This window comes from Gopherus flavomarginatus, chromosome 13 (genome assembly GCF_025201925.1).
Source record: "Gopherus flavomarginatus isolate rGopFla2 chromosome 13, rGopFla2.mat.asm, whole genome shotgun sequence".
NCBI classification, from domain to species: Eukaryota; Metazoa; Chordata; order Testudines; family Testudinidae; genus Gopherus; species Gopherus flavomarginatus.
The window spans coordinates 8,234,679-8,261,471 of record NC_066629.1 but is presented as its reverse complement, the minus strand read 5'-3'; the positions used below and the strand labels follow the sequence as shown (position 1 = coordinate 8,261,471).

General features: G+C 55.8%; 2 protein-coding genes and 1 pseudogene across 2 annotated transcripts; 1 reads left to right on the top strand and 2 right to left on the bottom strand.

The window, feature by feature from the left end:
• Window positions 1-598: 598 nt before the first annotated feature.
• Window positions 599-5,179, top strand: LOC127033557 (protein FAM3A-like; annotated as a pseudogene).
• Window positions 5,180-6,772: 1,593 nt separating this feature from the next.
• Window positions 6,773-8,435, bottom strand: LOC127033556 (dynamin-1-like protein). The gene is made up of 6 exons (XM_050921488.1): window positions 8,406-8,435; window positions 8,116-8,214; window positions 7,835-8,002; window positions 7,261-7,370; window positions 6,965-7,124; window positions 6,773-6,893 (listed from the first exon to the last, which is right to left on the bottom strand). The coding sequence occupies exons 1-6, from the start codon at window positions 8,433-8,435 to the stop codon at window positions 6,837-6,839; spliced, it is 624 nt and encodes a 207-aa protein (XP_050777445.1). The 3' UTR covers window positions 6,773-6,836.
• A 685-nt stretch (window positions 8,436-9,120) lies between these two features.
• LOC127033555 (dynamin-1-like protein) lies at window positions 9,121-15,623 on the bottom strand. The gene is made up of 12 exons (XM_050921487.1): window positions 15,425-15,623; window positions 14,882-15,032; window positions 14,376-14,422; window positions 13,995-14,066; window positions 13,728-13,814; window positions 13,227-13,389; window positions 12,345-12,465; window positions 11,957-12,088; window positions 11,337-11,543; window positions 11,001-11,121; window positions 10,102-10,257; window positions 9,121-9,306 (listed from the first exon to the last, which is right to left on the bottom strand). The coding sequence occupies exons 1-12, from the start codon at window positions 15,524-15,526 to the stop codon at window positions 9,121-9,123; spliced, it is 1,545 nt and encodes a 514-aa protein (XP_050777444.1). The 5' UTR covers window positions 15,527-15,623.
• Window positions 15,624-26,793: the final 11,170 nt, after the last annotated feature.

Genomic DNA, 26,793 nt, shown 5'->3' with positions numbered 1-26,793 from the left:
CTGGTGACGCCGAAGGGCTGGAAGACGGCTGGATCACCCCCAAAGCCAGCATGTCTCTGACCTCTTTTTCTAGGTCCTGGGCAGTTTTCCCGATGACCCGAAAAGGGGAACATCTTATAGGGGGATGTGACCCGGTCTCCATCAGGTGGACAGGTCGGGAGCCAGAACCCCATGGGGGGCTGTGGTAGCAGGGGACTGGGTCCCAGGCTGGGAACAGGGACCCCATGGGGGGCTGTGGTAGCAGGGGACTGGGTCCCAGGCTGGGAGCAGGGACCCCATAGGGGGCTGGGTCCCAGGCCGGGAGCTGGGACCCCATGGGGGTGGTAGCAGGGGGCTGGGTCCCAGATACAGGGGCAGGGACCCTGCTGCATCACCTCAGGTGTCCCTACCGGCAGTGGTGGAGGGTGTCCCAGTCCCATAGGGTGAGGGAGGAGCACTCCCCCATTTAATAGATGACTCCCATGGTCCTGTGTCTCTCAGCTCACGTTCCCCCACCAGTGCCCCCTTCCCAGGAGCCTGTCCCCCCCATGGTGGGGACATGGCACCCTTGACTGGTGTGGGAGCTGTCTAGCCCAGGGAACCAGGGGTGGTGTGTGACATGAGCGTGTCTTGGCGACCTCCCCACATCTCCCCACCCCCAACCCCAGAGCCGCGGCCCAGGAGATATAATGTGGCCTCCCGCAGCCCTGCCCCGAACAGTGTCTCGCCTTCCGCCTGGTCAGCGGTGTCACCAATGTCATCGGGCCCAAGATCTACCTGGACGATGAAATGTGAGTTGCAGGTTTGGGGCTCAGCATGGGAGGTGAGAGAAGGCAGCATGCTAATCAGGGTCAGAACTGTGAGGCGGATCCAGGAGTCTGGGCTCCCTCCCAGCCCACTGGACTGCACACCCCTCCCAGAGCCAGGGAGAGAACCAAGGTGTCCTGGCTCCCCTGTAGGTGGTGGGTGGGCCGTTCTCACCTCACTTTCATTCCAGGATAATGAGCAGTGTGAAGAACAATGTGGGGCGGGGCCTGAACATGGCCCTGGTGAATGGTGAGGTGGGGAGGGGGAACATTGTTGTGGGGCACTGGGTAGGCCAGAGGGTATGAGGGGACTGGGGAAGAGGGGGGCTGCAGAGGGTAGGGGGAGCTGGGGAGGGGGCAGTGGGACCAGGAAAGGGGAGCTGGTCTGGGGAAGGAGGGGGGCTGCAGCAGGACAGGCTCTGACTCTCTCTCTGGTTCCAGGGGTCAATGGGGAGCTCATTGATGCCAGGTCCTTCGACATGTGGGCTGGAGGTGAGAGGGGGGCAGCACCTGAGGATGTCGGGGGGGAATCGTTGGGGGCTCCAGGTGGGAGACCCTGGCGCAGGGGTGGATAGTCTGTGAGAGGCAGGAATGTGTGGGGGGAGGAGGCTCGGAAGCCCTGTGGGGCAGGAGGGCAGGGAGTCATGGGGCAGCCACTGAGGATGTTGTGGGAGGGGCTTGGGGGGCGGGGGGAATCGATGGGGGCTCCAGTTGGGAGACCCTGGTATGAGAGGTCTGTGTGATAGGCAGGAACCTGGGGGGAGGCTCAGGGGAACCCCGTGGGTCAGGGGGGTCCAGGCCTGCACTGACCCTGCATCTTTCACCCCAGACGTCAACGAGCTGCTGAAGTTCATTCGGATGCAGCACGAGCAGCCTGGTGTTCGTGGCCTCATACGACGACCCAGCCACCAAGTGGGTGTGGGGCGCGGGACCAGTGAGGCCTTTCCCCTCTGAGGGTGCCGGCTCCCATTCAGCCCCAGGGCGGGGACTGGCTGACTTAGGGGGGTGGGAATGCGGCCTGGGGCCTCACCCCTCTGGGAGTGCTGACTCCCATCAAGCCTCAGGGCCAGTGTTGGGGGCCTATCTGGCTAGGGGGGCAGGATATAGGTCCTCCCCCCTCTAGGGGGCACCAGCTCCCATCTGGCCCCAGGGCAGGGACTAGCTGCCTTGAGGGGTGGGGTGGGGAATGGGGCCTGAGGTCTTTCCCCTCTGGCAGGTGCTAGCTCCCATCTAGCCCCAAGGTGAGGGCCCTGGCTGGCTTGGTGCAAGGCCCTGATCCTCCTGCTGAGCCAGGGCTCTGCCCCCCGGATGAACAAAGAAATGTGGAGGATTTTCAGCGAGCTTGGCAGCAGTGTGGCCAAGGAGCTTGGATTCCGCGACAGCTGGGTCTTCGTGGGGGTCAAGGGGGTGGAGGACAAAAGCCCCTTCGAGCAGGTGGGACCCCCACCTTCCCGTTTCAACCTTCCTGGGGGCCAGGCCCACTCCTCTCCCCATCCCCAGCTGATTGCCTTCCCAAGGGCAGACCTGGGGTCAGCCAGCGGGTGTCCTGTCATGCCTGCAGAGATTCCCATGAGTGGAGGCCTGGGGGAGGGGGGATGGGTCACAGCTTTGGGTGGGGGAAGAGGCTGGGGCCCCTGGGACTGAGTGGGTGGAGAAGCTGGGGGGGCAGTAGGGGAATGGGTCACAGCTTGTAGGGGGGAAGAGGCTGGGGCCCCTGGGACTGAGGGGGAAGAGAAGCTGGGGGTGTGGGTCACAGCTTGTGCGGGGGGAGAGGCTGGGGCATCTTGCACTGGTTTCAGCTCAGAGACTAGATGAGCCCGGGGGGGGTGCACATTGCTGGGGGGCTGTAGTGGGGGGGCTGCAGGACTCTATGCAGGGGGCTCTGTATAAACCCCACCCATGTTGTGATGAACTCTGCAATAAATGCTGCAGTAGAAACCCCTGCCTGTCTGAATATAAGCAGGAAAAAGACCCTCCCATCCCCTCCCCAGGCTGTAATCCACCCCTTGGAGCCACCCCACTGGAACCTCCCCCAGCACAGCCTGCTGGGATCAACCTTGTCCCAGGACCGCCCCCATATACAGCCTCCCTCTCAGGAACTCTCCCCTCCCTTTGGTTAATGAGCCCTGCGGCCGCTACGCAGCCCTCCCTGGGATCCTCCTTCCGCCCAGTATGGGAGATGGGACTTTCGCAAAGACCCACAAACAGCGTCTCCCAGAATCCACCTCTGCAGACCCCCTACCCCCGCAAAGGGACATGTGCTCCATGCTGGCAGGGGAAGAGTTAACAGGCAGCTGAGTGGTCCAATTAGCCCATCCTGGAGAGGGATGGAAGGCAGCTAATTAAGGATGAGCAGCAGCTGGGGAGGTGCAGGCTTGGCTCCTATAAAGGAAGAGGATGAGGGTACACTGGCTGGAAAGCAGAGGTGGAGAGAGAGGGTTGTGCTGGGAGCGGGAGCTGGAGCCCCCCCCCCCCCCCCCCGGTGTGTGTTCCTATACTGCTGGAAAGCCTCCTTCCATCAGTGCAGTCTCTGTCCATGCTGTGGAGTCACTGTAGTGTGGTCTGTTCCATAGACACCCATGTGGCCAGGGTTGTAGGGTGGGCCCCTGAGGGAGGGACAAGGAATTGGGGGGGTGACCTTCATGAAGGTGGAGCTAATTTCACAAGTAATTTTATATTTTTATTTTTAAAAACAAAAATGTATTTAATTATAAAAAAATCTCCATTTTTTAGTTAAAAATATGATCCTCCCTTATTTTGTGGCCCCTTCCTGGGGGGACATAGATGCCTGCAGTATTGGGAGCAGCTGAGTGGGGGTTTTGTTAATGCTGGGGGGAGGCATAAATGCTGGAAGTGCCCCCTTGTCACTCCAGCCCTTAATATTCTGTTGCCCCCATGCACTGGAATCGATGTCCCAGCACTGAAGTGGGGCAAGCTGCACCAGGAATGCTGGCAGAGTCACTGCCTGAGAGCTCGTATTTGAGACAGGTGTCGGAGGGATTCCAAATGCCATGTGTAGTACAGGTTTGGTTGTGCAGGGGATGTCCGCACTTCAAACACCCCATCAGTGCCGTGTCAGCTACCCATGCTGACAGGGGGCCGGGGGGAGGTTTCCCATCGTCATAGGTAATCCACATCCCCGAGAGGCTATAGCCAGGTTGATGGAAGAATTCTTCCATCTTAGTGCTGTTTACACCAGGGGTGGGTCAGTGTTGCTGCCTCTCTCAGGTTCTTCACACTGTAGCTGCACTGATGTAAATTCCTGGTGCAAACCAGGCCTAAGAGATTGTGGCTGGTATGCCCCGACAAGCATGCTCGCTCTCCCCCTCCCCACCCGTGGGACGCTGACTGGCAGCTGAGCTATTAACACCTGCGTAGGCTCATCCACACAACAGCTCTGAGGACTGACTCTGCTGAGCGCCAGGAGTTCAGCGACGGTGCAAAGCAAAGGGGTGTGCGCCAGTCCTGGTCCGGACCCAGGAGAGAAGAGAGGCAACGGGCTGCACCTCGTCGCATTTGAGCTGCAGGTTGTTTGGGGACATAATCTGCCCAAGGTTTGTACATGGGGCCCAGGGCTCTGTTGGGAGCAGCCAGCCCAGCATGGGGTCAGCCAGCTCACACTGATGTTTGCCGAGGTGGGGCGAGGCCCTCGGCTCATGCAGGACTTGGGGCCAGAGACCCCCCCCCGCACTCCTAGGACGTTCCTGGGGCTGCTCCTCTGGGCGGCGCTCTGGGGGGGTCGAAGTAGCTGCTGATTACTTAGGAGCTGCGGTGAGAGCGGCCGCAATTCAGCCCATGGGCAGCGATCCTGAGGTTCCGGCTGCCTCGTGAAGGGCAAGGAGCAGCCGGAGCTTGAGGGAGAAGCCTGGTGCTGGGGGCCAAGCAGTGGCTGCGGGGGCCGGGTGCGGACGGGCAGCGAGGGGGCTGGCGCAGAAAGACGCCCCAGCTGCAGGTCCCTGTGGGCGGACCGGGAGGGAAACCGGGGTTCCGGGCAGAGCCGGTGTCCCAGCCCCGTCCTGGCTCCTGGTTCAATCAGTGGCGGGTTCAGCAGCTGGTGAGTTGGTGCGCAAAGCCCCCCCCCAGGGGACTCCCAGCCCCGGGCCAGGACACAGCGGCACCAGGTTCCCCCCCCCCCCGGCTGACAACAGGCCGTGGACCCGGCGCGGCCGCCTGGCAGGCGTGGCCAAGAGGCGGCCAATAGCGCGGTGATAAAGCAGGGGGCGCCCCCCGCTCAGGGAGCAGCGGTGGCTGCTGCCTCCGAGCAGGGAAGAAGGCGGGGGCCAGCGCCAGGCAGGGGGAAGCCCCCCGTGTCCTGCTGCGGAGGTGCCCCAGAGGGAGTGAACCCAGCAGGCAGTGACCAGGGATCTCTGCTGCCAGCCATCTCCACCCCCTGACAGACAGAGGCTGGGGACCCCATTCCTTACCCAGCCTGGCTAGTTATCCAGTTCCCTTGTAAACCCCACTTATAACTTTTCCTTTTCCCCTTTCTCCACATGACTCATGGTTTTATAGACCTCTGTCATAGCCCCCCTTAGTCCCCTCTTTTCCAAGCTGAAGGGGCCTAGCCTCTTTAATCTCTCCTCATATGGAACCCTCTCCAAACCCCTAATCATTTTAGTTGCCCTTCTCTGAACCTTTTCTAGTGCCAGATGATCTTTTCTGAGATGAGGCGACCACAGCTGTATGCAGTATTCGAGATGTGGGCATATTATGGATTTATAAAAGGGCAATAAGATTGTCTTATTTGTTATTCCTGAGACTAACATCCTGTTTGCTTTTTTGACAGCCTCTACAAACTGTCTTATTGTAGCTAAATCAGCCCTTATCATATTATATGTATAGCCAGAGTTATTTTGTTGCCCAAATCATTTAGTTTTGTGAGATTGTTGAGCAGTTTGAGACAAGGCACAGACTGTGGGGCTTGGCCACAGGCCTTCTCCCCTGGCTGTCAGGGCCATAGGCAGACAATGGAATTTGGGCAGGGCAGAGGCTTGTCTCCAGCTGGAGAAAGAAAGGTAAGTTGGGGATATGGGGCACCCCTGCCCCCCAGGGAGAGGGAGAGTAGCCTGATCTCTTTCCCAGTCCTTCTGGGATAAGTTGGAGGAGCAGGTCAGGAGAAGGGCTAGCCAAAAACTCCAAAGGTAGTAATAAAATGTTTTTTAAGTACATCAGAAGGAGGAAGCCTGCTAAACAACAACCAGTGGGGCCCCTTGATGATGGAGATACAAAACTTTGCTTCAGACTTTACAGCTGAGGATGTTAGAGAGATTCTCAAATCTGAGTTGGCTTTTGTAGGTGACAAATTGAGGAAATGTGAAGTTGCAGAACTAGTCATTAAGGTTTCTCTCAGAATGATAGTTAAGCCCAAAGCAAAGTGTGAAGAACTTCAATCGTTTTTAGATTCTCTTTGTTCCCTTATCAATTTTCTACATTTCCTAGGTTCTGGTTTATGTTAAGACCCTCTTGTGTAGTTATGGTTATCATCCCTGCATTTCAGCCCAAGATGCCACCTGAAAGGGGTTGCTCAGAGCTGGGGGCATTTCCCATCCTTTATTCCAACATACGAGACTGGGCTTGCAGGTCATGCTGACAAGGACAACTACAACTGTGCACCAAAGGACAGAACAAAATGGCAGTATAGGCTGCTAACAGAGTAGGGAGCATACTGGTCCCATATGAGGAACGATTAAAGAGGCTAGGACTCTTCAGCATGGAAAAGAGGAGACTAAGGGGGAGGGAGGGAATATGATAGAGGTATATAAAATCATGAGTGATGTTGAGAAAGTAGATAACTTTTCCTTATTTACTTATTCCCATAATAGACAGCAGGTTTAAAACAAATGCAAGGAAGTTCTTTAAAAAGCATTCTTATGAGCCAGGCTGGTGCCCATAGTGCATTAGCCACTCAGTGAATTCAAGCCAGCTTTTTGTGCAAACAGGTTTTATTTCATAACACCAATCCACCATCATACCGGCTCAGATATATAGGCAGCAAAGAACCAGAGGGAGGGGTGTGTGTGGTGTCTGGAAACTCAGCTTCTCCAGCCATCCTCACCAGAGTTGTGTCTCCCAGATCTCAGAGATGGTCTGGCTGGCTCGCTGCAAGGCCTGATGGGAGACAGAAGACATTAGCAAAGGTAGGGTGGCAGAGAGACCTGACACCCCCCCTCCTCCCTCACCTGGAGCAGCCCAGCAGCCTCCTTGCGCTGCTGTGCCATGTCCTCTGACTCTGTAAGCAGCATATCCAGCAGCTGCTGCTTGTATAGCTGTCCAACCAGCTGGCTCTGCAGATGGTCCTTGAGATAGTTCACCAGGAAATGCATGATTGTCTTGAGGACGCTGTGGAGGAGGGGCAGAGGTCACAAGGGCACCCATCTCAAGCCCTTTCAATTCCCCATGGCCCTTAAGGGTCCAGGAGAGGGGCTGCAGCCACACACCTTTGTCTGTCGTTCCCCCCCCACCCCCTCAATCTTACCTGTCCTGGATCCTTTTCCGCACAATGAGGAAATAGGATTTGATGAGTCTGCAGATCACCTCACAATCTTGCTGCTCCTGCTGGCTCAGGTTCCATGTGGCCGGCATGGGCTGTGGGAAAAGAGAGAGGGCATGGGCCTTCAAGGGAAAGCGGGGGGGTCCCACCACGCAGGGCCTTCTCCCAGGGATAACAGTAGTAAGGTTATAAAGCCAGGCAATCTCCAGTTCCAGTAGCACAACGTTAGGATCACACGCAAAGGTCAGAACATTCTCCAACGAGGTGGGTCAAAGCTGAAGCTGGAGACATTGAGACTGGAGAGAAGGCAGAAATCATTAAGAGTGAAAGAATGGAATGTGGTGCATTGTCCAGCACTGGCCAGCTTTTCCCTAGGAATAACTTTGGGGCAGTTCTCTGGCCTATGGGTGTTGCAGGGTGTGTTTGTCAGACTAGATGATCAAAATGGTCCCTGCTGGCCTTGGAAGCAAAGCAGCTCTGAAAAGGCGCAATGGGAGCCAGAGCACTGAGGTTGGCCCAGATACAGCTCTCCTGCTGTCACTACCCCACTATCACCTGCCTGTGTGGGAAGGGTGTAACTCAGTGTGTCCAGCAGATTGACAGCATGGGAGCGACAGGGGCTGGAATACAAGGGGGGCTGGGCATTCCCCTTGGGCTTCTCCTCCATGCCAGCATCCTCCACTTTGTCACTCTTCCAACGCCGGCTCCCCTCCGCAGGGGGGTCATTCTGGGTACAGCAGAGACCAGCTGGCCACGTCAAGAGGGGTGACACTGGTATCCAGTGGAGGAGGAGGGGGGGAAGAGGCTCAGCAGTGGGATATAGGAGCAGAGAAGCATTACCTTGCTGGTGCTGACAGAGGCAGACACCAGTGCTGTGTCCAGGAAGTCCGGGTGCTTGGTGTTAATATAGGCAAGCTCGATTGCAACCAGATTATGAACCTGTATGGGAGAGAGATGGGATGGAGCCCAGCATGGTGGATTCAAAACAAAACAAGATTTAATTTAAACTCAATAAATGTGATTTTTGTTGTGAAACTGTTTAAAGTAATATTGAGAGTATTGTAAGCTTAGCCCTTAACACAAGTTGTCAGAATTGTAATGGATTTTAATCAAGAGCAGTACATGCTTGCTGCTGACATCTTAAGGACATCAAACCGCATGTCCTCTTAGGATCATAGACCTGCCAGGGTTGGAAGGGACCTCAGCAGGTCATCTAGTCCAACCCCCTGCTCAAAGCAGAACCAATCCCCACACAGATTTTTGCCCTAGATCCCTAAATGGCCCCCTCAAAAATTGAACTCTCAACCCTGGGTTTAGCACACCAATGCTCAAACCACTGAGCTATCCCTCCCCCTCTTACACTTAACTTTCATTCAAAGGACAAAAGGAAAGGCCTGTGTTGAACAGATCAGTTTTCAGTGCAAAACATGTTTTGCTTGACATTTGTTCTTCTGGACACAGCACATTTAAAGGTAATTTAATTTTCTTACTTGTAATTTGTGTCAAGCTCTATTTGGATGGAAACTGGAATTCCATTAAAAATGCCCAGAAACAGCATTTAATTGTTTTTATTAATTATCTAGTTAATAACAAGGCATCATTCACCATTTTCTAATACCAGAAAATTAAACTCTGAATAAATGTAGGTTCAACTACATAATTGTTTAAATAAACGTGTATAACTCTAGTGTATCCACCTGCTTTGCAGAAAGAAGCACCACACTTAGTGTAAAGACTATATTTAGCTGCAAATTAACATGGTTTATTGGTTATCAGCCAGTGAGAATCCAACTTTTTTTTAAAGTGCATTTTCCCACTTGCTGATTTAAATCCAATCAGTCTCCCCTAGGACAAAGACTTCAACCCCCACTCCCATATCAGGCCCCTACCCTGCATGGATCCCAGATGTCCCATAGCAGCCCCCTCCCCCTGGGGTGTTACCATCTCATTGGTGATGGGCAGCCTCTGCCGCAGGACGCCTGTCACCACTTCCACAATCGCTTCATGCAGTTTGGGGAAGCGCAGCAGCTCCTGGTGCGGGGGGTGGGGGAGAAAGAGGAAAGATCTTGGAAACGTTGAAACTTCAAAAGATGGCTATTGAGATGTGCTGGACACAAATGGGCCCACAGATTAGCCAGAGACTGCTCCAGCTGTGTTTGATGAGCGCAGGCCAGAGGTAAAAAAAGTAGTTATGCCACCTGATTGCATGCTATGTTATTTTACTGTCAGAGCCCATGGGGGTCAGGGAATCCAACCCCAGCTGCGCAGCACCCAGGTTACAGGGCAGGGGTCACAGAACCCCTCGCTGGTCTGGGTGGACCCCCCAAACCATCACACACACCCCAGGGGGATTGCACAAACTGGGTCAGAGCAGGCCTGAGGCGCCCAGGAGATAGAGAAGGGTCCTTGGTATCAGGTATCAAGGATGAATGTAACCCAGAAACAGACATGAGACCATAACCAGGGGGCAAATCCAGCAGGCACTTGGGAGAGCTCAGGGAGAAGATGGGGGACACCAGGGGCACAGCAGGTCTGGCGACAGGGGGATGGTTTCACGCTGTGTTCTCACTGTAACGCTTTTATCTGAGATGAATGCACTGTGCAGCAGGGAAAGCTGGATGGGCTCTGCTAGCCCCGGCAGAGCCCCTTGGGGAAAACGTGGGGCAAACCACAGGCACTGGCCTAAGGTCAGACACTCCCCTGGGAGGCACCTGTGTGTTATAGGTGAAGCAGGGATGGATGATGGGAGATGGGCTGTGGGGGGAGGGGGTCCCAGGTACCCACATGTTGTACATGGAGCAGGGATGGATGATTGCGGGGGGGCACCTGTGTGTTGTACGTGGAACAGTGCTGAATGATGTGCACGAGGAGCTGCAGCGCCAGTTGCACACAGCGCAGGCTCGGGTACTCCAGACGCTTGATCTGACGTTTCACCAGCAGCTCGAAGGAGACCTCGGGCATGAAGAGGGCGGGACGGGGGCCCTGAGGGGGAGGCAGGGACCCCATTAGAGCAGTGGCTTCTCCAGTGGGGCTAGAGAGAGAGACAACCCCACCCCCTGTCACCACCCAGCCTCATCCCATTCTCCACTCTCGTGGGGCACAGAAAGCCAGGAGGGGGCTAGTCGGTCCCAGGCAGCCGTAGCGAGATGGGACTGAGAGTGTTGTGGGGTGGGCACATCCCACTCCAGGGGACTGGGAGGGGGGCACATACACACACTCGCCCCGCAGTCCACTATGGTCTGTTACCCCTCCTTCATGGCTCGGTACCTTCCCCAATGTGGTACATGTCGGGGAGGGGCCCCTACCATGTAGAATCAGGCAATGTTATCGTACCATGCAAGGCTGGGGCATGGTTGGTAAGAGGCACCATGGAGGGGGGCTGACAGACACAGAGGCAGGGGTGCTCGGGCTCCAGCAAAGAAAGGGGGACAGAAGGGGCAGGGTGGTACGGGCCAAGCCAGGGGCTAGCCTTCCAAAGCCAGCAGTTCAGACGCCGCCCATGGCTTTGCAGTCTCCTCTTTAGCATTAACAACAGTTTACGAGGACAGCGGGTGGTATTTGCTATGGTGCTGGGCAGGCCGAGGTCTCTGGGTACCAAACCTCATGTCGCACTGTTCAATGTGGGACAGTGAGTGGGCCATGGGAACATCTGTGGCCCATTTATTCCACCTAAATTAATAGAACAGGGGCCGGTGGAGGGGGCACTGCCCAGGGGGGTACCATACCGTGGCACTGTGAATGGCCGTCAGGATGTCCAGCATTGTGAGCCCAGCCAGCGGGTCGATGGACTCCAACGTCCGGCCGAACGTCTCGTGGAAGATGTAGCCCATGCGGGCACCCCCGCAGCTGGGGGATGGCGGGGTGGGGGGGAAGAGACACAGAAGAGTTCAGAGGGAGCATAGAAACAGTAGCCAAAGCACAGCCCCCCCCACCAAAATGGCCACACACCCCTGCCTCTCAGCACCGCCCACCCTCATGCCCCCTGACTTCTCAGCTCCCAGGTATCTGCACCGCAATTCCTGCCCTTGAGGGGGCAGGTCCACCTCCCCCACAGCACTCACAGCTCTGAAGTCTCAATGTTCCGGGCCGTGCCCTCGATGGTGTGGCAGTACTCGGTGGCGAACTTGGTGATGATCTGCAGCAGCATGGCATTCTTGTCCTCAATGGGCTGCCCATAGCTCTGCAGCACTGACTGATATTGGGCCGTCAGCACATTCACCCGGGTTTTCAGCTCCGGCAGGCAATCCCGGATGTGATGCATCAGCAGCCTGGGGCAGGGCACAGGAATGGGCCCGTCTAACCCAGCCTCCCGGCTCCTGAATTTCCAGGGAATCATTCTAGCACCTAGCGCTGACAGCCAGGGCTCAACTCCTCCGCTGGGGTGACTCCAGGGTCTCCTGCCACCATGTGCTGCCCTGCTCCTCCTGCTGCCCCCCATGCTCCTGGCCACTCTCTAGCGGCACTGAGTTCTGCTAGAGAATGTCAGGTATGATACTCACCCACACCCCCCTTTCTGGTCAGTTGTAAATGGGCTCACTTCTATTCCGTCTGCTGGGGCAGCACACACCCCTCCGTCCTTTCCCTCCTCTGCAACAGATCCCTTAACTGCCCCCTGCCCAGCCCTAGTCCTCTGGCCCCAGTGCCCCTCGCCAGGGAGAGCAGAGCCCAAGCTGGCACCCACCGGTTGAGGGTCTTGGCCAGGTGCCGGGTGCTGTTGCGGTTGGCCAGCGATGGGTATCGCTTCTGCAGGAAGACCTGCTCATCCTGCAGTGACTCAGTGATGCTCTTCCAAGTGTTGATGTCGTGCTGGCTCCTGGGAGGGTCGGGACAGAGTCATTGTCTGTTCCCACTCCCCGCACCCATTCCAGGCTGGTGGGGAACGTTGGGTTTGCTGCCCCCTGCAGCCCCTCCAATCCCCCAAACTCCAGCACAGCACCCCCATCCCACCACCAAAGACATTCTCCAGAACCCTCCTCCCCCTCAACTCCAGCCCCTCCCACCTCTCAGCAGACCCCCATGCCCTACATCTCCACATCCCTCCCCCCGGACACCAACACCCTCCTACCCACCTGTTCACCACCCCAATGATGCCCAGTTTGACAGGGATGACCCGGCCCATCAGAACGTCCATGGCGTCCGTCCCAGCGTCCATCAGGTCCAGCTTGGTGACCACGGCCAGTGTGCGGCATCCTGCAGGAGTGGAGAGGGTAGGGATGATCAGGCAGGCCCAGGCTCAGAGATGGAGACCTAGGCCCAAGCTACACTTACCCACCTAGTGACCTGGGTCAGGGTGTGAAACACCAAAGGGCGACCTAACCCCCAGCACAGACACTGCTGTGCTGGCAGACCAGTGTTTCTGGCACTAGGTGGCATTCCTACAGCACCAGGAAAGCCCCTCAATCGGGTACCCATGTCTGGGCCGGCACAGCCGCTGGAGCCCACACAGTGCAGCCAGGGCAGGAGGCAGACCCCCAGGAAGTTTTGGAGCAGCAGGGCAGGGGATTCAGCCGACACAGACTCTGACCTAAGCCTGACTTTTCTTCTCTAGCCTGGGCCCTCTGATCCCAGACTGCAGGGGTCCAACAAACATCAGCAGGTTTTGCTATGGCCGCCCTGCATCTCTCCTGGTCCCTGCTGCCTGCAGTACTCCTGGCAGGGCTGAAGTCTCCGCTAGGGACCCAAACTCCCCTAGAGTGGTGGACAGCCACAGAGAGGAACAGGGGGGCTGGACCCCAAGGGACTTACAGGGGAACAAAGCGAGAGCCTAGCACATTAAAAGGGGCGGCACTCCCTAAAGAGAGACTGTGAAGGCTGCAGCACCAAACACTCAGTAAATCCACTGCATCCCCCTTACCACCTGCCTCCACTCCCCCCATGCAGGGCTCACAGCCCACTAGCTCTCAGCCCCACCCATGCCCTAGGTCCCCTGGGGTAGCCCCTCACATCAGTACCATCGGGGTCAACATCCCGGGCCAGCTTGAGCGCCTCAGAGGTGGCCACGTCGGTGTTGGCAGCTGTCACAACCAGGATCAGGCAGTTCGGATTGGAGACGTAGGATAGGATCATCTCCCGCACCTGGCCCTCAATGTCGGGGGGCTGGTCCCCCACAGGCACCTGGAGATGGGAGAGAAGAGTGAGTGCAGGCTCCTGCCAGACAAGATACAGGTGAGCCCGGACTGCTGGGTTCTCTCTCCAGCTCTGGGATGACAGCAGGGGCAGGTGGTTAGAGCAGGAGGGGCTGGGAGCCAGGACTCATGGTTATAGACATCGACTGGCTGAGGGTCCATAGTTGGGAAGGTCTCCCAGTGAGAACAGGAATAAGCCAGATTTTGGAAATATCCCTTTAGCGGCAGCTTTGACAGACACCCACAGTGGGGCATTACCCCTCCCCACCCCATCCAAGGATCCCTCCCCATCCCATCCCTCAATGCCATGGGGCGCCCGCCTCTCACCTTGGTGATCCCCGGTAGGTCGACCAGTGTCAAGTTCAGGACATGTGGGGAGTAGATCTTCAGATACAGGGGCTCCGGGCTGATCCCCTGCAGGGCAATAACCAACAGAGTTATACTAGAGGGTGCTGGGAGCCAGGCCTCCTGGTTCTCTCCCCAGCTCTGGGAGGGAGAGTGGGGTCTGGTGGGTTATAGTAGTGGGAGGCTGGGATCAGGACTCCTGGTTTCACACACAAACATTGGGGAGGTTTTGTCACAGGTGTTCATTACCTTGTTGGTTCCTGTCGTCCTCTCGGTCTCAGTCTCTATCTCCTGCTGGATCTCACTGAAGTCGGTGAAGGTCTGAGAGGGGACAGGGAGGCATGGCGGGCCCTGAGACACGCTCCATGGCCCCAGCGGCACTTCCCTCTGCCCCGAAGCTGACAGTACATGGACAGGGGGCATGCAATGACCCACAGCCAGGATGGGTAAGGGAGGCTGCCCCAATCTCCAGCAAAGGACAGGGATGGGTGCTGGGAATATCACCCCCATTATTCCTTGACAGACAGGTCAGGAAGGGGCATCCGCCACCCCTCTAATTACCATGTTTCCCCCCTAAGACTCAGACAGGGGTTGAGGTGGCCACCCCCAGATCCCGAGCAGGGCCCCTACCTTGTGCTTGCAATGCAGGAAGGTTGCCCACTCTTCGGCCAGGGTACCTGCACGGAGAGCCAATTTGGGGTCACTCTCAGCCCCCCAGGGTGTGGACAGGGCTTCAGGGGCTTGCGCAGCCCCACTGAAAGCAGCTGTTTTGGACCCTGGCTCCCCATAGGAATCATTGGCTTCAACCCACAGACACGGGCTCCCCAGCAGCAGAGAGAGAGGGAGTCACAGTGAGCCAAACATCTCGTGGTCTCACCACCTCAGCCCTTGAGGTCTCTACTCTCAACCTCCCAGAGCAGGGAGGGGGTGAGAGGCCTCCCAGTGAATGGTACTGCAGAGCAAGGGAGAGAACCCAGGAGTCCTGGCTTCCAGCCCCCCACTCCCACTCTAACCACTATACCTCACTGCCCTACCAGAGCTGGGTTACACCCAAGGAGTCCTGGCCTCCCACAACCTTCTGCTTCCTGTCCCCTCAGCCCAGGGAGAGCCCACCATGCCTCCCAGCACCCCCTTACTTGTCTCCCCACTGGCTGCATGTTGCCGCTCCTCCAGAAATGGCACATTCACCAGCTGCAAGACCAGGGGCCGCCGGGTGACAATGCCTGAGCCCCGGGGCAGGAAGTCACGACCCACAATGCTCTCCAGAACTGAGCTCTTCCCGCTGCTCTGTGAGGAGGGGAGAGACGGGGTTAAGGCTGGAAGGGACAGGAGGGTGAGGGGCAGCCAGACGTGGTGGGCAGAGGGAGAAGAGGAGCCTGGGGCTTCAGAGATTAAAGAGTGTTGGCAGGGTCTCACCTAGACCCCAGTGGGGCAGCTGGATCCCCTCAGGAAGGGAGGGATTGGAGTCTCACCTGGGCCCCAATCACCATGACCTGGGGCAGCTGGATCCCCCCAGGGACAGAAGGGTTGGATGGGGGGGTCTCACCTGGGCCCCAATCACGATCTGGGGCAGCCGGATTCCCCCAGGAAGGGAAGGGTGGGATGAGGGGGGCAGGGGTATCACCTGGGCCCCAATGAGGCAGCTGGATCCCCCCAGGGCGGGAAGAGTGGAGTCTCACCTGGGCCCCAATCACCACGATCTGGGGCAGCTGGATCACCCCGGCCCCTACGGTGTTGAAAATCTCCTGCAGTTTGTTGATAACGGGGATCAGAGTCTCCATGGCAGGGCCGGATGCGGGGCTCCTCCCTACAAGGGGACATGGGGCACCCCCTCAAATCAACCGGGAGCCAGTACAGCCCCACAGCCAAAAACAGAACCCAGGCATACGGCCTCCCACCGCCCCCTCAGACACGGAGCAGACCTAGGCACCTGGGCTCCCCGCCCAGACATGGAGCCGACCCAGGCGTCCAGGCTTCCCCCGACCCTCACAGACACAGAGCAGACCCAGGCGTCCGGGCTTCCCCCACCCCCAGACACGGAGCGGACCCAGGCATCTGGGAAGGGTTCGCTCTACTACCTGCGCTCAGGCCCCAGCTCCAGCCCTTTTCACTCCCCAACCTGGAAGCACTGCCCCGCCCCCCTCCGCTCCCTATTGGTCTGAGACCCCAGGAGTCCCATCGCTATTTGCGGAGGGGCCATCAATCACTGCTCAAAGCCTTTCCTCTAATTCCATAGCAGGAGAGTGGCTCGGCGTGAGGACTGAGACTGGAGGGTTATTGGCTCGTTCTCACACCAATCAGCGGGGCCATGGTCTCTGCGGCAGCCATGTTTGAAAGGGGCAACGTGAGGGCAACATTGGCCAAACAGGGCTGTCTACGCAAAAGAATAAATGGACTAAAATCCGACATCAGGAGTTATAACATTCAAAAACCAGTAGGAGAACACTTTAACCTCTCTGGTTACTCAAAAACAGACCTAAAAGTGGCCATTCTTCAACAGAAAAACTTCAAAACCAGACTGCAAGGTGAAAGTGCATTACTGGAATTCGCAAACTGAACACCATCAGATTAGGCCTGAATAAAGACGGGGAGTAAATACTACTTTATTCTTTGCCCCCATAATATACAGATTAGCAAAGAGAACTTGGTTCAAAACCCAAATTCAAAACCTCAAACTTCAGTCCTTGAAATCTGAAGCTATGTACATATACAAGAGCTATACACAGCAAATCCAAGCAAGGGCACTCTATTGGCAACCAGATAATGCGGCTCACTAGGCTGCTCTTTATGAGTCTGGTTTTAAAAAATAAGCAGTAATACAGCACTAAAAGTAATACAGTTACAACATGACACTTCACGGTTCAGGGGAAAAAACCTCAGGCAATTGCTAGGAATTCAGAGTGAAAGAGAGAGGAGGAGGAGTTAAGGGAAAGAAAACTATTTTTAATCCCTGTTCAGGAAAAAAAAGCGGAGAATACAGGGCCACTGAACTCTCACTTTAGTTAACACAAGTAGGTTGTGTCTACAGATTTCTGAGGAGGACTCGGACTCTGAGGGGAAGTAGCCAGGAAAACCAGCCATTGTGTAGGGGCACTAAGGTATATCCAGGGTGACACTGATGAGCTCAGAGGGGGTTATTGTTCTGCCTGATGTATTAAAGACATGGAAGGGACAAGCAGTCAGCTCGCTACCTTGTGGGCCTAAACTGGCAATTCTCTATGGCATGGTCTACACTGGGCGGGGGGAGAAGGGGAACTGATCTAAGTTATGCAACTTCAGCTACACACATACAACCAGACCTCCCTTCACTCCTTAGAGACCAGGATGTTCTTTCAGCTTTCCTGCGGCACGGGCCCTTCACATTCAGAGGAGCAAGCTGGGCACACACCCTATGGATCTATTTTCTGGGAAGGTGTGTACAGTACACAGCCATTTAGAATTTGGCTCTTGATGTCTGTATTCTAAACCCAATTATTAATTCCTAGCCAGACAGACCTCTCACTCTACACTATGCCACACCATCCATCCAACCCCAGCCCTTCCTACCAACCCCACACTGCGCCATGATGTCCAGCTTCCCCCCCACACCTGCCCCACTCACCCACTATGGCGCCCCCGCCCTTTCCACCTCAGTCTTGGCTGGTTAAACTGTACTGGGAGATCCCTGCCACGGGCCAGTCTGTCCTCAATCCACCAGGGGTGATGGCAGAGGCCCCAGCCACCAGACCCCTTTCATCTCCGAAGGCTAGAGCAGGAAAGAAGGAGTGGGCAGGGGGTCTACAGGACAGAGAAGCTGAGGGTAGATGTTCGGGGGGGGTCTAGGTCAGTGGTTTTCACCCTAGAGTACGTGGCTCCCTGGAGGTCTGCAGAGCATGTCTGAGATGTCCAAGGTGGTCTGCACCTCCATTTGAAATGCTTGGAAGAGTCCACAAATGAAAAAGGTTGCAAACCACTGGGTTACAGAACAGGATGTTAGATCAGGATGAGTGTTGGGGAGGGGTTTACAAATGGAGGAAGTGGAGGGGTCATGGTATTGGGGAGGGTCTGAAGGGAGTGCCAGGGGGTCAGAGGGAGGACAAGGGGCTAGAGAGGTATTGGGGGGCTAAATGTTGGGCTGGGAACTAAAAGAGTGGTGATGGGGGCTAGAAGAGGGAGGGGGTGGGAGGTATTTGGGGGGCTAGAAGAGTGGGGGAGGATGGGAGGTATTTGGATGAGGGAAGCTAGAAGAGGAAGGGGTGGGAGGTTTTTGGGGGGTAGGACTAGAAGAAGGGTGAATTTAGGGGGAGAGGAGCTAGAAGACAAGGAGGACGGGAGGTATTTGGGGAGAGGGGGTCTAGAAGAGGAGGGGTGGGAGTGATTGGGGGCAAGGGACAAGAAGAAGGGAGGATGGGAGATATTTGGGGGGCAGGGGGCTAGACAAGAGGGGTAGAAAGCATTTGGGGGGAGGTATTTGAGGGCAGAGGGAAAGAGAGGGGGCAGCAGGTATTTGGGGCAGGAGATAGAAGGTGGTGGGAGGTATTTGGGGGGCAGGGGTAGAAGGGGGCTGGCAGGTATTGGGGAGGGACTAGAAGGGGGGATAGGAGGCATTCGGGGGAAAAGGGCTAGGCAAGGGGGCAGGAAGTATTTCAGGGGCAGGGAGTATTTGGGGAGGGGCGTGTGGAGAGCATTTGGGGGCAGGAGTAGAAGGGGGTGGGAGGTATTTGGGGAGGAGGCCGGAAGGGTATTGAGGATGGAGGGTAGAAGGGAATAGGAGGCATTGGGGGGCTGGGAGGTATTTGGGAATCTCAGGGAGGGCCCTCAGCCGCCTTTACCCGTTCCCGTTCCGGACTGCGCCACCCGCTGCTCAAAAGGCGCCTCAAGAACGCCTCAGGGTCACGTGACGCCCCTGGCGAAGCTCCGCCCTGCCGATACAGCCAATAGGAAGAGGAAACAGAGCCCTGACCAATCGGAGCCAAAAAAAAGTCATCTCCCCGCTCCCCTCTGTTTGAGTGCGAGGGTGGGGGTTGCCTGGAGTGGTCATACCCCCGCTCCATGGTGTATGAGGGACCAGACCCCCCCCCCAGAGTGGAGCGGGGGTGCAGACACTCAGGAGCTGGTGGCACTTTGCACAGCCAATGCTGTGATGAGTTGATGAGTCTCAGCCTTGAGGGCCAGGTGCTCCTGATGTCACCCACCTCCCAGCCCCCCAGTTTGTCTAGGGGGCGCCTCCCTTTACCCCCCTGGGAGCTGCAGAGCCAGTGGTAGTGGTTGTGTAGGGGGCCATGCTAACAAACTAACCCCTCACACCAGACTCGCTCGATCCTTCTTGATGACTTTATTCTGGTGAGGGGGACCCTGATTTCCAGCCTTCCCTGGGGGAAGCTCCCCGAATGGGCTATCTGCTGCGGAGCTGCAAGACCCTCCCACTCCCCGCAAGCAGGGGTTGGGAGTGGGGTAAGTGCCCCTGAGACAGTCACATCCCCCCCCCCACCGGCTACATGCTGGGAATCCAGGCTGGGAGGCAGAGGGCTCTGCCGGCCGTGGGGTTCCCTGCAACCTGGTGGCATTCACAAGGAGAACCGAGATGGCCTGACACCCCAACCCCTCTACGAGCTCCCGCCCGTGCCTACTCCCCATGCCTGCTGCCTCTTGAGCAGCCATCCCTACGGTCTCCCCAATCCCTCCCACCAACTGTCTCCCCTCCCCCGCAGCCCGCTCCTGTGATATCCCCCCTCTCTACACTTTCTCCCTGCAGCTTGTCCCATTCCCTCCCTGAGTCCCAGTTTCACTCCCTGACATCTCTCCAACCCCACCTTGCCCCATCACAGCCCTCATCCCCCTCTAGTACCCCGGCCTCTGCTCCCTGGGGTGGGCTTAAGAGGCCCCCACTCCCTAGCCACTCCACTCACCAGAATTTGAAGCTGCTGGCTTTGAGGAAGGGGGGCCTGGGCTAGGCCAGCTGCTTGGGCAGATCCTGGTGAAAGAGAGAAGAGCGGGCAAGGCTGAGAGGCCCTTCTCTTGTCTTGAGGGAGGGCAGGGAGTCCTACAATTTGGCCCAGCATCACCTTCGCACACACAGAGGAGACATCAGCTCCCAGCAGGCCATGCTCCATGTCCAGTCCCTTAGGGATGAGACCAAAATCCACCAGTGACCCCCCACACCACTACCCCCATCAGCAGTCAAGCTGGGGAATCACTCCCTTCTCTCCTGCGAGGGCTGCAGAACTCCCTGCCCACTTCAACAGCAGCTTCCTCGCCATGTACCCCGGAGTGGGGTCGGATAAAGGTGGATTTATTCTTTCTATTCCTCATATCTAGCCCTCAGTCCCAGTCTGCCCATACGTGATCCAGGGTCTGGAGCAGTTGGCTGCTTACCCAGGGGTACCAAGGAGCTGCCAGGAGAAGAGACTAGGTTCTCCAAGGCTCTGCATCCATTCACATTGGTACCCGTCTCACACATGGGGAAACTGAGGCACCAGGGAGGGCGATATGGGCTGCACCAGATCAGATTGGGAGTCTGTGGGAGAGCCAGGAAAAGAAGCCTGGAGTCCTGGCTCCATGGGCTGCTTGAGACTCCTCCATTTGGGGAGGCTGGGCGCTCCCGGAGTGCAGCCTTGCCCCAAGGCTCACTCCCGCTCTGTATCCCCTGGGCCCTTCTATCCACCGCCCATGCCTGGCTCTCAGTCTCCCCTGGTCTAACCACTAGACCCAGCAGGGCTGGAACAATTTTTATAGTGGGAGGTGCTGAGAGCCAGTGAACAAAACTGTAAACCCTGTCAAGGATGGAAACCACTTCAAGCCAGCTGGTGCACCACGACTGGCCCTCACTCCCTTCCCAGAGCTAGCGGTGGGACCCGGATACCCTGGCTCCCAACCCCCACTCTAACCACTAGACACCACTTCCCTCCCAGAGCTGGGGATAAGAACCAGGAGTCCTGGCTCTCAGCCCGACTGTGGACTCAACTGAGCATCAGTTACCATCAGGTTGGAGGGGACGAGTCATGGATGGCGCGTACCATAAGCTTTGGCAGGCTGTGTCTCCCCAAACAGGCCAGTGTAGCCCTGCCCATGCTCTGCCCAGAAGGCCCCCTCCTGCTCGCCCTTCCCTCTTGGCCCCAGCCCAGGCCGGCTGGCTGCTCCTCCCCAGGGCAGCGTGCTGGAGCTGGGACTAGGGTGTCCATGGCCAGCCTGTGGCTGGTACTTGAGGTGGCTGGGGGGCACCTGGGGATACCCACCATGTGCTTGCGAAGGAAGGGCTGGGGGGCTGTGCGCTGCCTGCCCTTCACTCAGGAGCTGGAGGGGCCGTGCACTGTCCGCCCACCCAACATTTGGGGACTTGGGCTCACGGGTGGAGGGGGGCGCATGTGTCCCCCACCGAGCATGCTAGGGGAAGCCACAGGGGGGCATTCTGGTCTCCGGTGGGGGAAGGGGGCCAGGAGGGGCAGGGCCGGTTGGGGGGAATTGGATGCTCCATAGAACAACCAATGGATCAGATCAATGGGCCAATCTAATCTGTATCCCCCCCCCAACATCAGATTAATTGGGCCATCTAGCCTGGTATCCCCCTCCCCACAACAGTATCAATGGGCCCATCTAGCCTAGTATACCCCACCCCACATGAGATCAATGGGCCCATCTAACCTTGTTATCCCTACCCCATATCAGATCAATGGGCCGATCTAGCCTCTATTCCCCCACCCCAACATCAGATCAACGAGGACCATCTCAACTGGTATCTCCCCCACATCAGATCAATGGTCTCATCTAACCTGGTATCTCCCCCGCATCAGATCAATGGGCTCATCTAGCCTCATTTTCCCCTCCTCACATTAGATCAATGGGTCCATCTAGCCTGGTATCCCCCACCCCACATCAAATCAATGGGCCCATCTAGCCCCGTAACTCCCCCACATCAGATCAATGGGCCCATCTAGCCTCGTATCCCCCACCGCACATCAAATCAATGGGCCCATCTAGCCCCGTAACTCCCCCACATCAGATCAATGGGCCCATCTAGCCTGGTATCCCCCATCCCACATTGGATCAATGGGCCCATCTAGCCTGCTATCCCCCTCCCCAACATGAGATCAATGTGGTCTGTGGCACGCAACTTTAAACAGCTCAAGTTGGTTAACGTGATCAAATTTTTGCTTGTTTTTTTACATGTATCTTGTTTTTAGTAACCCACATGGAATACACAGAGTAACTTAGTTCGTCTCCAGTGTAATAGGGACCAAGGTTCTATAACAGAAGCTCTGTGTCTGGTCTGGTTTTTCCAGTTCTTTAGCACACATATGCCTGCTTTCAATACTTCCGCAGTTGTTGCGCAGACATTCCTTTTCACTGAATTTGTGCAAGCGCATTACTAACTCTTGTGTAAGAAATGTAGTGCTTGACTGCTAAGAAGCACTGCAAGTCTTCTGTAAGAAAGCATCTTGCTCTCCCCAGCTGAGCTCTCTTTCAGTAAGAGAAGGGGCTGTGTCTGAGGCTGGGAGCCCAGTGTGGAGGCTGCTCCAGCATGGCCAGCAGCAGGGCAGTGCAGTGGGACCAGGGATAGCATGGGGAGTGGGTGGCTCCTGTATAGAGAGGAAGTGTGGGCTGCAGGCATGGTCAAGATGGACACTGTCATGATGGGAGAAACAGGGGCCTATCTGCCTGGTTTGTCCTCTGCCCTGGATCCCTGAGCTCCTCCACAGACCTGAGAGGCGGCTGCCCGAGGCTGTAGTAGGCCAGGGTGGACAAGTATCCCAGACAGCGAAGAGAGGAGCAGCCTCTCCTGCAGGGTCAGTAAAAATGAGGCAGGGAGCGGCTGGGCCCAGGGATCTGAAAAGAGCTTAGGGCCTATCTCTGGTGCAGATCTTGCAGCCCAGGCTACACCCTGAGTGTGAGGAGACAGTTGCAGCTTGGGGTGGATGGATCTGGTGGTTCAGATCTGGGGGCTGGGGTTGGAGGAATGGCTGGAATTAGGGATCAGAAGTCTGTTTGGGTTTGGAGTGCAGGGTTGGAGCTGCGTCTTTGGGATGTATTGCATGTAGGGTAAAGAACTGGGTATTTGGGGACAGTCTTACTTTTGGTGGGGGGTCTGTTCAGTTGTGGCACTTGTGGAGCACTGGGAGTTGGAAGTGGAGTAGTTGAGGGAATGATTTGATGTTGACATTTTAGACTGTGGGTAGGAGCTGGGCTTTGGGCTGCACTCCTGGCATGTCAGCAGAGGGTCTTGTGTTTTTGTCTGAAAACCTGATCCTCCTTTCCCCTTTCCCTTTCAGATCTTCCTCGCTCAGCTTGTACACCTGACAAAAAAATCTGAGTCCCAGGAATTCCGCTTAGGTGTCTGCAGGGCAAGGTGGGCCCTGAAATCCAGCAGCTGGGAGGCCACTTGCAGTGGTTTGTAGCCCCCTCCCCTGCCTTCTTCTAGGAGGCAGCAGAGAGCACCTGACACTGCTGCAACAGGAGATCGAAGCCACCCAGGCCGAGGAGGATCGGCAAGGCGAGGAGTTAGTGATAGATGCTTGGAGCCCCTGCCTCTCAGGTTTGCCTGGGGTAACAGTGCCTGAGTGACATGGTAAACCCATGGCTCGTTCCGCCAGCTGTAGTGTGGAAACCAGCCCCCTGGAGCCCATGCAGAGTGCAGGGTTAGGAATGTGCAGGTAACACGATGGCCTTAAGGTGCAAAAGGCTGCTGTGAGGGGGAATGTCAATCTGCCTACTGGCCCAGAAAGACCATGCCTAAAGGCTGATAAGATGGATCCATGGCCCAGTTCCTTTCTAGTACCTTGGGGAGAAAGGAGAGAAGATGTGGGCTGGAGAGATGAGGATTTTGGCTCAGGCCCAGTTGATGAGAAAAGCCCCTCCTGTAAGCAATGTCCAGCTTCCCCCGCCCTGATTCCTCCTCCGTCCTGGCCTAAATGAACTTCCTATCACCAACAGAAAGAGATCATGTCCTCTGGTAAAGAGGTCCTCACTTCTTGGAGGCACATTTATCCTTCTCTGCCATTTCCAAGCCACCCTCTCCCTGTCATGGCAGAAACAGACGGAAGTCAAGAGGCAGAAGATCGTCTGGGAGCGGGAAGAGCTGCCTGGGTTCGTGGCAGGATTGGGGCCAGAGAAGTTCCTGCTGGAAGAGCTAGCCGGAACCAGAGCCACTGTCAAGAGAAGGGATGAGGGTGACTCTAAACTCTCCGGGGAGATTTCCCTGTCCAACGAAAGGGGTGGAGAGAAGGGGCAGTTTCCACTGACCCAATCCCTGAAGGTCAGACTCTGTTATTGCCATGATAATATGCAGCATTTCTATGGGAGCTTCTCAGCCCTAGCCCCCAAAGCATTTCACAAGGTGAGCTCAGTGGCATTATCCCTATGTTACAAAGGGGGAAAGCAAAGTTACTGTCACTCACTCAGCGTGACAGTCCTTGTTGTCCAGTCAGGCAGCCAGATTGGACTCCATGGGGAAGGAATGTCCTCTTTTCCTCATGATACTTTGGTGCCACGTGGTAAAGGACCATTGTTTCCAATCTAATCCTGGCATCCTTGGGGCTGAGAGCAATGCTACTGAAGCAGGGAGTGGTGTTCTATGAACAATTTGATATAGGCCATAGCTCTCCATAGCTTTCTTCTCTGGGATGAAAACCAACAGCTGACTGCCTGCTATTTCGATCAGAGTTCTTGCCAAATCCTTCACCGTGCTGAAAGTACACTTCCCTGGAGTCGAATCGTGTAGCAAACCACCCAAAATCTCAGCAGTGCTAGGCATGAATAGCTTCTGCAAACATGGCCAGTTTATTCCTTTAAACTGGTGGCACAGGTGTCAGTTGGGAACCAGGCATAAGCCTAGGTCACAGTCTCCGTTAGCTACCTGAGATGGGGGTTCTAAGCAAAAAGAGTTCTTTATTTTCCTGCAACTCTCTCAGCTTCAACACTGATTGTATTTTACACATCTTTGCAGTTCCTGCTAGGGGTGACCATGACGTCACCAAAACTGCCCTTTTCTTCCCTTCACGTTGTCATAGTTAGGGACAGCATTTCCTAAACCATGGGATTAGGTAGGAGATGACTTCAGGAGTAACGTCCTGTAGAGCTGAGACATACCAAGGTACGATCCAGACTAATGAGCAGCTGTATTACCCCTGCCCTGAAATCTTGGGTGCCTTATGATGCCTTCTGAAGTTGCTTCCACCTGGACCACTCCCAAAGAGCCTTCCAGCAGGCAAGCCACACCCTGAGTCTCTGTGTGTAACTTCAACCCACCAGCCACACTGGGGTTACACTTTGTCTCTCTCCAGCCATGCTTCTACTACATGGTGACCCCCCAATATACCCCCAGCCCCAGATTTCCCAGAAATGCAGCTCCTGGACAGTACAGAATCTCTCAAGGCCAATAAACCTTTAGGAGAATAATATGTAAGATTATTTCAAAGAGTTATTCAGAAACATCAGTTTAAACACACTGACCTAGAAAGAGATAAACTAGATATCACAATGACAAAGAGATTTTGTATGCGTACAGGTAATGAGGCATAACAGTCATTAATTGGCTACAAGAAAAAGAAAGATAAAATGCTTACTAACACATACTTAAGAAATTATTTTCGTTTCAAAGCAAATTTTTCTGAACACATGCTTCAGTAGTCTTCCTGACCCAACTCCTTAGGGCGGGACCTCTCCATCAAAGTTAAACAGATGTATTATTTTGTCTTCTCAGGTGTGGAGAATGCAATAGGCAGGAAGAGATGTGTTTTGTGGGTGTCTGCCCCTTCTGTCCCTGGGGGAACCTGGTGACTAACAATTGCTTTGCAGTGGGAAGAAAAGCTTAATTGTGATACCCCAAATTCATTTCGACTACAGAACAGTGACTGAGGTCATGTCAGGTCTTGAGGAAATCTGCTACATTAACCTGCCCGCTATATAGGGGCAATTTTCGTTAATTTTAAAAATAGTTATAATTTTCCATCAAGACAGCTAATACAAGTTAGCTAACTCCATGGAACAGCCTAGTGGAATCAAGACCCAGATAGATTTAATGTCCTCCCCCCATCACTCCTCAGCTGCAGGGTGAGGGGTCACTGCACACCCAACTTACATGCATCTTGACCTCCTATACCCAGACACCCGCACCAGGCCTCACCCTGCATGCCCAAACTCCATCCCACTGAACCTCAACCGCTTCATCTGGAGTCCTCCTGCCCCCAGATCCCACCCCCTGCACCCAGAACACTCCCACTGAGCTCCCTGCTCTCAACCCCCCTGCACCACTGAGTCCCCACATCCACACTCCCATCCCACTGACCCCCAACTAACTGCACCCATACTCCCACCAAGCCCCACTCCCCCAGCACCCAGACCCCCCTGCTGAGACCCCCTCACACCCATTCCCCTCCACTGAGCCCCAACCACTTTTAGCTGGAAGCACTTGCAGAGTCCCATTACCCTTGCACCTGGAATCACCCCCAACAAGTCTCTGTGCATCCAGATCCCTCCCCCACATCTACACCCCCCAATGAGCTGCTGCCATCCAGATTGTCCCACACAGAATCCTCTCACCCCACACCTGGATCCCCCCACACTAAGCCCTCCACGCTTGGTTCCTCCTGGTTGAGCCTGCCTGCCTCACACCTGGTGGGCCCCAGGGTGTTTCTGGGGCAGGCCTTGTGCTGTGTCAGGGTTGGGTGCAGCCTCACCACTGATTCCGTGTCCCAGGGGTGGAGGGTGGAGGCTGAAGGGTGATCTCTCACACCTCTAAAGCCAGTGGTTTGTGCTCTCCACTGCCAGGCTGGAGCCTCACTTATGTGGATTCTCTGATGGCTAAGAAGCTGTGAGGGCCTATTGAACTTTTCCGCACACTCAACACACCTCTTATTTCTCTCTCCAGTGGGGATTCTCGGCTGGGTCCTGGTTTCCTTGCTGCCTCTGTGAGTTCCCCTACAATTAACAGATTTTCCACCTTTCTGTGTTGGCTGGTTTCCCTGCTGATTCTCTGGCCTCGCTTGACTCTTACAGGCTTTTTTCCCTGCTCACATTTCCTGGACACACCCCCTTTCTGTGAGATTTAATAATTGGGTGGAGAGTTAAGAGTTTA

Excerpts from the sequence above, each read along its gene's own strand:
- LOC127033555 (XM_050921487.1), bottom strand. The coding sequence starts at position 15,526 with ATGGAGACTCTGATCCCCGTTATCAACAAACTGCAGGAGATTTTCAAC. Across the intron at positions 11,122-11,336 it reads AACATTGAGACTTCAGAGCT|CTGCGGGGGTGCCCGCATGG; the intron begins GTGAGTGCTGTG and ends GCCATCCCCCAG. Across the intron at positions 9,307-10,101 it reads GTTCCACGTACAACACACAG|GAGCTGCTGCGCTTCCCCAA; the intron begins GTGCCCCCCCGC and ends CCCCCGCACCAG.
- LOC127033556 (XM_050921488.1), bottom strand. The coding sequence starts at position 8,435 with ATGCGGTTTGATGTCCTTAAGATGTCAGCA. Across the intron at positions 8,003-8,115 it reads CCTCTGTCAGCACCAGCAAG|AATGACCCCCCTGCGGAGGG; the intron begins GTAATGCTTCTC and ends TGCTGTACCCAG. Across the intron at positions 7,125-7,260 it reads CGGAAAAGGATCCAGGACAG|CGTCCTCAAGACAATCATGC; the intron begins GTAAGATTGAGG and ends CCTCCTCCACAG.